The 9,736-nt window shown below is 37.3% G+C and overlaps 1 protein-coding gene across 1 annotated transcript; it reads left to right on the top strand.

Moving 5' to 3' along the window:
- Positions 1-572: 572 nt before the first annotated feature.
- Positions 573-8,896, top strand: LOC145771569 (serine/threonine-protein phosphatase 5-like). The gene is made up of 13 exons (XM_082583274.1): positions 573-714; positions 1,911-2,080; positions 3,019-3,090; positions 4,192-4,342; positions 4,653-4,761; positions 5,770-5,848; positions 6,215-6,313; positions 6,540-6,645; positions 7,095-7,237; positions 7,693-7,821; positions 7,970-8,083; positions 8,159-8,305; positions 8,660-8,896. The coding sequence occupies exons 1-13, from the start codon at positions 615-617 to the stop codon at positions 8,723-8,725; spliced, it is 1,485 nt and encodes a 494-aa protein (XP_082439400.1). The 5' UTR covers positions 573-614; the 3' UTR covers positions 8,726-8,896.
- Positions 8,897-9,736: the final 840 nt, after the last annotated feature.

The raw sequence follows: 9,736 nt of genomic DNA, 5'->3' as shown, positions 1-9,736 counted from the left end.
AAATTGCAATTAAAATGAAGAACAATCCTTTTTTGATAGTTTTTAGGAAGACATTGAAGTGATATCCAAAATAGTAGAAATCCATTATATCCAAATCTTGTTGCTGAAATCATATACAGCAGGATTTAGATCTAAGTCCATGTTGATCTCTGCAACATGGGCATTAACGCTTGAGTTGAAATCCAAGAGCCCGTTGCACATTAGGTCTTTTCTGGCAGCTTAAATAATTTTGCATTGCGATGTATGAGGGGACGACATCGGTGTCATCCACTTCCATCTTTAATGCTGCCTTTTATATGGATTACTGTCAATTATGAACATAACGAAGCACACAAGAAAAATACGTCATATATATATAAATTACTGAATATTCAGTTGCTAACTGAGCATACAAAAACTTCACACAAAGTGTAATAAATTTTGTTTCTCCATTTCTTTTCAGCAACTAATTTTATTTTCAATTGAAAGCTTTCTAAATTTACATTGCAAACCAATCTTGTGGCTTTGTGGTATTTCTAGTTTCTGCGTGTGACTTTGCATTAAACAATATTGCTTACCCCTGTTGTAGAGTGTAAGGTTGATTTTGTTTGCTACTTATAAGATTTTCAATTCTTATGGAAAGTTCAAGTGTTGATACACCTACAGTAAATGGTCATGATGAAGAAAAAATAAAAGCTGAAAAACTAAAAGATGAAGCAAATAAATCTTTCAAAGGTCAATATGCTTGATTTTTTGTTTAATTTTGCTTATTCAGATCACAATTATCTTGAAAGAGAAAATAATACATTTATATACTTCATTTAGAATTGAGTATATAGTAGATTTCTAAGAATTGATTTAAACCAGTGTTGAAAAAAGTCATTTTAGTAACAAGTTTACTTTCGACCCATTAATTAAGGCGATACTTTTCAATTGCGTTGTTTTACATTTAATCATCGGTCTTAAGATCAGAACTCATGAGACTTCTAAACCTATACTTAGACCGTCCCTGATCCTTTAGCATAAATTACTTGGTGTTTTGCTCATTGGATACACACAATCATTCCTTTTGTAACAAAAGTTTGATCGCTTCACTGACATTCGTGCACCATGACATTCCATGACAATGCATATCCTCAGATTATTCACTATTTGAAATACTCTATGTTTCACTTTCTGTTGCCTCAATCGCGCTACAGTATTATATATAACTTTGTAAATTTTTTTTAGTATATGTGTTGTTCGCTCTGCGGAAGCGCATTGTCATGGTGCGCATTTTAATAATCTTTAGAAATTTAATGTTACTATTTCAGTAATGTATGTATATAGGTGGTGCGTCTAAACATTGCAACTCCAAAAATAACCACGTCTTGCCTGTCGGCTGTGTAGCCGAGTGGTGAGAATGTCTGCGTGATTTTTGAAAAGACGTAGATTCGACACCGCTCTAGAGCATGTGGCTGTGTCTTGGCAAAGACACTTAATAAGGGGAGCAGCTGACTCGAAGACTATATGTCACTTCGCTGCTTCCTGTCGTCTGTTGTATCGCATCTGTGATCGCAGTGTACTGTATGTTATATAAATGGACGCAAATAAAAGCATGATTATTATTATTATTACATCTTTTGGGTATTGTGGCATGAGGATTGTAACATTTGGATTGCATCATAAAGACTTGCTTGTAATTTAATATATATATATTCTATTTGGATAATTTTAGATTTTATTAGATTCTATTTGAATAAGACCTTCTGATGATCCGTTAGGTGAAACAATTTGTAAAGGCTTCAGATAGTAATAACTATATTTGATTTAATTTGCTCTGCTTTGCTTTTTTGCTTAGCATTGAGCACTTTTTTGTAGTATTGATAGTTTTCATTGTTTTAATATATATATATATATATATATAAGGTAATGTATTGATTTTTTTACAGAAAAGAACTATGAAGAAGCAATACGGTTATATACTGAAGCCATCGATTTAAACCCGGAGTCTGCTGTTTTTTATGCAAATAGAAGTTTTGCTAACCTGCGTCTAGAAAATTATGGCTATGCTTTGGAAGATGCCAGTAAAGCTATCGAAAATGATAAAACGTACATTAAGGTATGTGCAAACCAATGGAACGGTTGGTATTTTCTTAGAATTTTTGTGAGTTGCTTTTGTTAGTTTTATGTTCATCCTTCATCACACTGCTGTGTTTTCAACTTCAGCCAATGAAAAGTACCGTTTGTTTCCAGCCAGCAACTGCCTTTTTTGACTTCTGGGCATTTTTCAGATTTTTTAAGCAATTTTAGAGTGCATTTTGTCTTTATAAATCTATATAAGGAATATTTACTGTATATATTTGTTAATTGTTTCAAAGTTTAAAACCACATCGCGGGCCGCACCAAAAGTCTTCACCGGCCGAATGCGGCCCGCGTGTTTGAGACCCTTGATTTAGGAAGTAGGCTAAACATTTAGATAGATTTTAAACTTGGCCATGTTTTCTATCCACTTGATGTAGGATTGTTTTTAAAATCTTGAAGATTTTTGAATCACTTTTTTGAACCTATTTTCAATCTTACATATACGTTTAAGACCAATGTTACAGCCAACATGTGTAATTGTGTATTCTTGCATTACTACAATACGGTACCACAATGAAACATAGCATTACATTTATCCAAGGTCATGAACTTAACTGCAGCCATACACACAGTTGGCACATCACCTCCGGTTCCCGGCCGGAGCCACTATCACCTCCGGAGCCAGAGTTGAAAAAAGGGCCGGAGTTTGGCCGGAACTGGAGGTTGTTCCATCACTAATCAAAACGCACTCCACCATTGTTACAATGTTCTGTTGGTATCTGATTCCATGTAGGTCAGTTAAAAACAGTGAAAAAGCATCCGGTCAAGGTCTTGCAGCAATGCAGCTTGTTTTTACGTTTTATTTTTATATCTGTCCCATGGCAATGTGTGTGTGTTGCATTAGCAAATTCCAGTATATATATGCATTATATTGTGCAAAATTATTGTTTTAAAAATGGAAATGCTTTATTTTAGGGATATTATCGAAGAGCATCTGCAAGCATGGCACTTGGGAAGTTTAAGCGGGCTTTACGTGACTTTGAAGCTGTAAGTTGTATATATACAAGCAAATTTATTTACTAAAATAATAAGTTCTCTACATTGTTTTTGTTTTCAACTGGTCATTGTAATTTATGTTCAATTGTACAGCAATGCCTGCTCGTATAACAAAATAGTAGTATTTTGTTTGTGAGGTTATACTTTAGATTTTACGTTTATGATATCTGTATTTTAGTTTTTGCAGAGTTTTGATGATTTTTTTCAGTTCTCAATTACTGACGATGATACTTGTTTGTCTATAAGCAAGATTATGGGCTGTTTCTATATCGCCTACTACAGTATGCGATAAAAAATAAGCACTTTGAAAAAATATGTTTTTAAAATTTAAAATGTGTATATATTTTTGGTTTACGATTGTGTGTAATTATGGAACAAAGTTGTCTATTATTTTCATGTGGTATATGTAAGATGTGCAATTGTTACCTAGAGATATGGTCCGGTTTGTTACATTCTGCAGACTTTGGTAACTGTCTTAATCAAATTTTCTAAAAATAATTTAACGTCTTTTTTACTGTCTCTTCCAGGTGACAAATTTGGTTTTTCCTTCACCTAGCTTTGAAACACAAACACAATTTGATTCAGAAAATCTCAAATCAGACTGTTAACCGCTTGTTAACAGTCTAATTCAGCGGTCGGCAGCCTTTTTCTAACAGCGGGCCAAAGCCAAACTTTACATGGTCTTGGCGGGCCGTAGCCTATTGAATATTGATACTAGTTTTGATATATTCAGACTGATGACTTCAAGGCGTTGACGTAATGGCTTCAAAATGTCTGTTCTTGTAGTAATACCCTTGACAGGAATCAGCTAAACAAATTCTTCAACATCAAAATCTTTGTTTACTGGGGCCGCGGGCCTTAGGTTGCCGACCCCCTGGTCTAATTGAACGTATTTTAACTTACTTTTTTCTGATTTTGTACTGCTCCCTTAAGGCAACAAAAAGCTTTTACATCATTACGAGTCAGCAAAAACTACAAAAATCTCATAAAATGTTAGCCTGACGGTAACCGTATTCAAAATGTGGCAAATCAGGCCACACTTCAAGTTGTTCGTGGATGTGCATATTATTATTATGCGCATTTCTTTCAAAGGTGACCAAGGTGAAACCAGGAGACAAGGATGCGAAGCTGAAATATAGAGAATGCAGTAAAATCGTCAAGCAAAAAGCATTTGAAAATGCCATTGCTTGTGGTGATAATGACAAAATAATTATTGCAGACACGATCAATCTGGATTCCATGAGTAAGCAAGCAGTGCAATTGTTGGAATGTAATGGTTAAAACGGGTTTCATTCAATGGATTTTTTTAGACTGAAGATCGTTATTGTGTTTTTGAAGTTGCACTTGCAGCAGTTTTTTTTAGATGTCTGAGAGCTTGCTCTATCTGTTCGGTGGCCTATTGGTTTGATTTGGTCAAATTTCATGTCAGTTTTCATTTTGGCAACCTTAAGTAAGCAAATTTAAGTACCGTATTTCTAGCAATCACAATTGGTGAAATTTCTTATGTCCACAATTATAATTGCACTTTTTTTAATTTTTACTGTTTATTGCAGCTGTTGAGACAAGCTATGTCGGACCAAAGATTGAAGATGAAGGAATCACCCCAAAGTTTATGTCGGACCTCATAGACACGTTTAAGCAGCAGAACAAGTTGCATAAACGGTAAATTGGCTTGAGTTTAAACGCAGTTACGGTATTTTTTTGTAATCATTTTTTGATTTTGTTGCCTGCTGGCTAGCTACTGACATTGATCGTTATTACTCACCCAACCTTCATACACGTTTTAAACATCGCAAGGTTCTTTCTCCGCTTCCAGGTTTATTTGCTTCCTGGTATACAGTACACCATTCGCATGTTCTATTCAGTGCTTTCTTTCCTCCTGTACGGTAATGGGAAAGAAATGATGCTGATTTCTTTAATCCTATTCATCCAGCCAGGGGCGCCGGAACGATTCTTGACTGGGGGGCAAGATTATGAAAAAAGGGCACTTTTATTGCTGAAAGGCCTTTTTTTAAGTTTTAAGATAAGATATAGCGATAATGCTCATCTATCAGCTCATTATCGAGTAATCATACAAGTGTCCGGTATGCAAAGAACAATGGCACGGAAGGGCATCATACTATGTTATAATGATGTAACCTACTGTAATACAGAATTTTGTGTCGTGAATATTATTTTAAGGCAAAAATGAAAGAAGCGAATAGCAGAAATTGTTATATTGCAAATGTGCAGTAGCTTACACGACCTTAAAAGGGCACCATTGCCCCCCATCCACAGAAAATTTGAGGGCAGGGGGGGCTCCGCCCCCGCTTCCGGCGCCCCTGCATTCAGCTGTCACCACAAGGTGCGCGATATCTGCATGTGATGCATCGTAATACAGAAAAAAAACTGGTTTTATTACCAATACAAACAAAATTCTCTATTATGTTTTTTTAAACCTTAACCTTTAAACATGTGTTTATCGGACGGGACGCCAACTGTTCAAAGCCCGACATTGACCTTCCATTCACTACACCTGTGATTCCAAGAAAAATTAATATTGCATTGGTTCACTCAGATTACACAAACGAGATTGAAGCATAGCCGTGCGACGGCGCATTTGCTGCTTGGGCACATGTTGTATATTCCTCTGTGATATTTGTTCAGTAAATAGGTTTGCTTTGTTCTTAGGTACGCGTATCAAATACTCCTTGAAGTAAAGAAAATACTGTCTAGCCTGCCTTCGTTAGTGGATATCACAATTGAAGAGGTATGTCTGGCCAACACCCAATATAGCACACAAGCAGTATGTTTTGCGTTTCACTGAGTAATATAAGCCGAAAGCACAGCGGTAAAATGATTTCTGTCTGTAGACATTGCAGCGGCACACGGCGTTTTTCAAATCCATATAGCAAATCAGTCGTTTTTTACATTAATTCAACGTCTGCAGACGATAAATTAATGTAAAAAACGACTGGTTTGCTGTTTGGCAAAGAATTGTCACTTTTCTTTGGGTTTCTTGGAAATTCTTTTTATTAAATTCGTAGACTTGCGGTTGTTTGGAAATTATTAGTGTAATTATAAGAACTTCTTTTTCTTGAGCTACTTGTTCATCGATTGTTTTTTTTATTTGCAGGGTGAAAAACTAACCGTGTGTGGTGACATACACGGCCAGTACTTCGATTTATGTCACATTTTTGACGTGAATGCACTTCCATCTGAAGAAAATCCTTACGTATCCTTTTGCTTTATGATCGATGTACTACTCTAGGGTTAACTGTTGCATAGTTCAATTTAATTTACTTATGACTTTCCAATTAGAGACTGCTGTGGAAAATGAAAGCTGCATCGCAAACGTGCCTCTTATTGATCGTTTAAGCTTTTAGGAAGTAAATATTAAAAAATCATCCGTGTTAAATTTTCGCAGTTCTCACAAGTATTCCTTGACCCATTTCTTTCAGTTATTCAACGGTGACTTCGTCGACCGAGGTTCTTGGTCGGTTGAGGTTATTCTTGTACTTTTCGGTTTTAAAATATTGTATCCAAACAAGTTTCACTTAGTGAGAGGTTAGTAATTGTTGCGTCATCACCACTGTGAATTCCTTTCGGTCATCATGTTTTTTCGTAGCATATGTGGATGGCGCTCAGTGGGACAGATCATTTTCCTTTTCAAATTCAAATGTGTGCCATTGAAAAATGTGGACCATTTCTAATCAGATTCAAACAAAAAATATGAGAGTCGCCCTACCTCTTGTCATACCAAAAGTTTCAGTGTCTTCACAACTTCTTAGATTAGCACTCTCCAGCACACAAGATATTTTTGACGTCGTAAGAATCATAATTACATCTCAAAATGGGCGCTTTATACAGTATCATAATTTTTTATTAACGATTTTTCAAAGCAGCAAATCAAATATGGCGCTACTGTGAATGGATTCAGTCAGGGTAGATTCCAAAAATGCCTAAAAATATTTAATCTTTTTGTGACCACTTTCCCATCAAACTTGCTTTGCCAGGTAACCACGAGACGGACAACATGAATCAAATGTATGGCTTCGAAGGTGAAGTGAAACAGAAATATGGTGGAAACATGATGGCCTTGTTTAGTGAAGTGTTCAACTGGCTCCCTCTGTCGTACTGCGTCAACGGGAAGGTTCTAGTGAGTCATTATTCTTAACTTGTTGCTTTATTTTGACTGATTTGTATCTAGAGAGCACACAGCCATCGAAGCATTGGACGCAAAAAAAGCAGTTGTGAACACACAACTTGTGTAAATTCTGCTCTGGTTACCCTTTTTTTACAGAAAACGTGTTTTTCATTGTCTACCGGCATATTGCTGTAACTTGGCGCGTTTTTAGCTTCTATTCTAGAGACTGTTCGAGTGTTCAAGCATCTAAATGAAACCCCATTTTCTTGTGCATCCTCCCACACGACGACAAATATGACGTTTGTCATCAACCTATGCGGCAATTGCTGGTATACATATGTGCAGTCAGTTTAAATATCACATAGCGTAAGAAGATTGCATGATACCTAAACACTCTAAACAGCCCATATTTTCGCTTACACTGCCCAGTGCCTATCTTGAACGGAAGTTTCAACTTGTATTTGTAGATCATGCATGGCGGTCTCAGTGAGCAGGAAGGCGTCACGTTGAACGACCTTCGCAATATCGACAGGAACCGACAACCTCCTGATAGCGGGACGATGTGTGACCTCTTGTGGTCGGATCCACAAATCGTGGTACGTTTTAAATTGTATGATCATGGAGAAATGCCATCAGACAAAAGAGAAATTCGTTGGCGCCAACCCTCGAAATACGGGAAACAAGAGACCTTAAATAGTATAGAAAACCTGAAATGGACTAACGTTGAACATTTTTTTTTTGCAGAAAGGCCGTGGAGCCAGCAAGCGAGGTGTAAGCTTTCAATTTGGTCCAGACGTCACTCAGCAATTTCTACAAGACAATGGCTTGGATTACATAATCAGAAGCCATGAAGTGAAGGTAAGAAAGCTTCCTGTATCCCAGGGATTATAAAATGATCAGGATAATACTCATCGTCTTGGTGATCTCTTGCAGACCGAAGGATACGAGCAGCAGCATAACAAGAGGCTGGTGACCATCTTTTCGGCTCCAAACTACTGCGACCAAATGGGCAACAAAGGAGCGTTTATTACCTTAAGACCCCCAGATATGAAACCGGAATTCACTCAATTTGACGCGGTGGTGAGTTTTTGTAAACTGCGGTACTACAAATCATGATGCAACAATTCTTCGAAGCAGCATTTTACATGATAGATGATTAACCCGTCTCTTAGAACAGTGATAAAAACATAGGTTACAGTTTAGTTCATTTATTTGTCACAAACACAAACATGAAAAGTATACAATAATAATCGGTTGTGTGTCATATGTCATATTATATTACGTAACAATGTCATATTACGTAACAATACCATGTATTACCACGGAGGTTTTCATTTCTTGAATTTTTCCTTCCCCTTACTAATATTTCTAACACGGTGCCATCATTTCCAAATCAAATAAACTCAAAATATCAACTTAGATATTGTTTTTCAGCCACATCCTAACGTCAAGCCGATGGCCTATGCCAATTCCTTCATGCAAATGCCAGGCATGTTCTAGGTGAATCGAGTGGAGATGTCAAATCGTACGAAGCCAACAACGTCCATCTCACTGTACGCTGGTCAAGATGAGCGAGTGTCCTGACGCGATGTGCACATTTTTACTCCCGTTTATTTAAATGTTTTACTCTCAACGTGATTACAAAATTTGAATAAATTTTTAGCTGCTGTTTTTAGCTTTTGAATAACATTCTGTAATATGATGGTCACAGACTTACAAAGAAAACCAGATTCCACTGTGGAAGTAATAAAATCAGCCGGCCGCGTTTTTTTAACCTGAGTCAACTCACCAATCCAGTTTTGTCAGGCGCAGCCGGACAGTCCAGATGAGATCGAAGTGAATTGAAAGACAAGAACGTCAATAGATTGCTTCCATGACATTAAGAACTGGTCAGCATTCATTTGTCCCTTCTTTAGTAGCTGAGGCCTGGCGTCTGTCTCCGCTTGCATTTTGAAGCCCTTCATGCTTCCGGTCGTCGAGGTGGATTGTATCCAGAGTCCTTACACTGACGTCTTCTCTTACCAACTCTAGCCATCTCTTCTTCGGTCTTTCCCTGAACAGAAATCTTCTTTGCCATGACTGGAGAACAGTGCATTAAAGGGCAGGGAAACCCAAATTAACTTTTTGCGAGTTTTTTGTTTCAGCGTGGTGTCATTATGTACAACATGCGTTTTAGCAAAAAAAAAATCCAAATTTTGTTGCCCTCGTCTCGCTAAGGCCGCTTTTGTTTGATATCCGTTTGCGAGGTCTCGCGCGCATCCAGCCGTGACGCTGCAACGTCACAAGGCACATATAGTGGCTGGATGCGCGCGAGACCTCGCAAACGGGTATCAAACAAAAGCGGCCTTAGCGAGACGAGGGCAACAAAATTTGGATTTTTTTTTGCTAAAACGCATGTTGTACATAATGACATCACGCTGAAACAAAAAACTCGCAAAAAGTTAATTTGGGTTTCCCCGCCCTTTAAGAACTGATCACATATTATAAGATGTTGCATCAAAACCATCATAC

This window comes from Aplidium turbinatum, chromosome 6, assembly GCF_918807975.1.
Source record: "Aplidium turbinatum chromosome 6, kaAplTurb1.1, whole genome shotgun sequence".
Lineage (NCBI taxonomy): Eukaryota > Metazoa > Chordata > Ascidiacea > Aplousobranchia > Polyclinidae > Aplidium > Aplidium turbinatum.
Note: the sequence above shows the minus strand (reverse complement) of the source record. Positions and strands in the feature narration are given on the sequence as shown.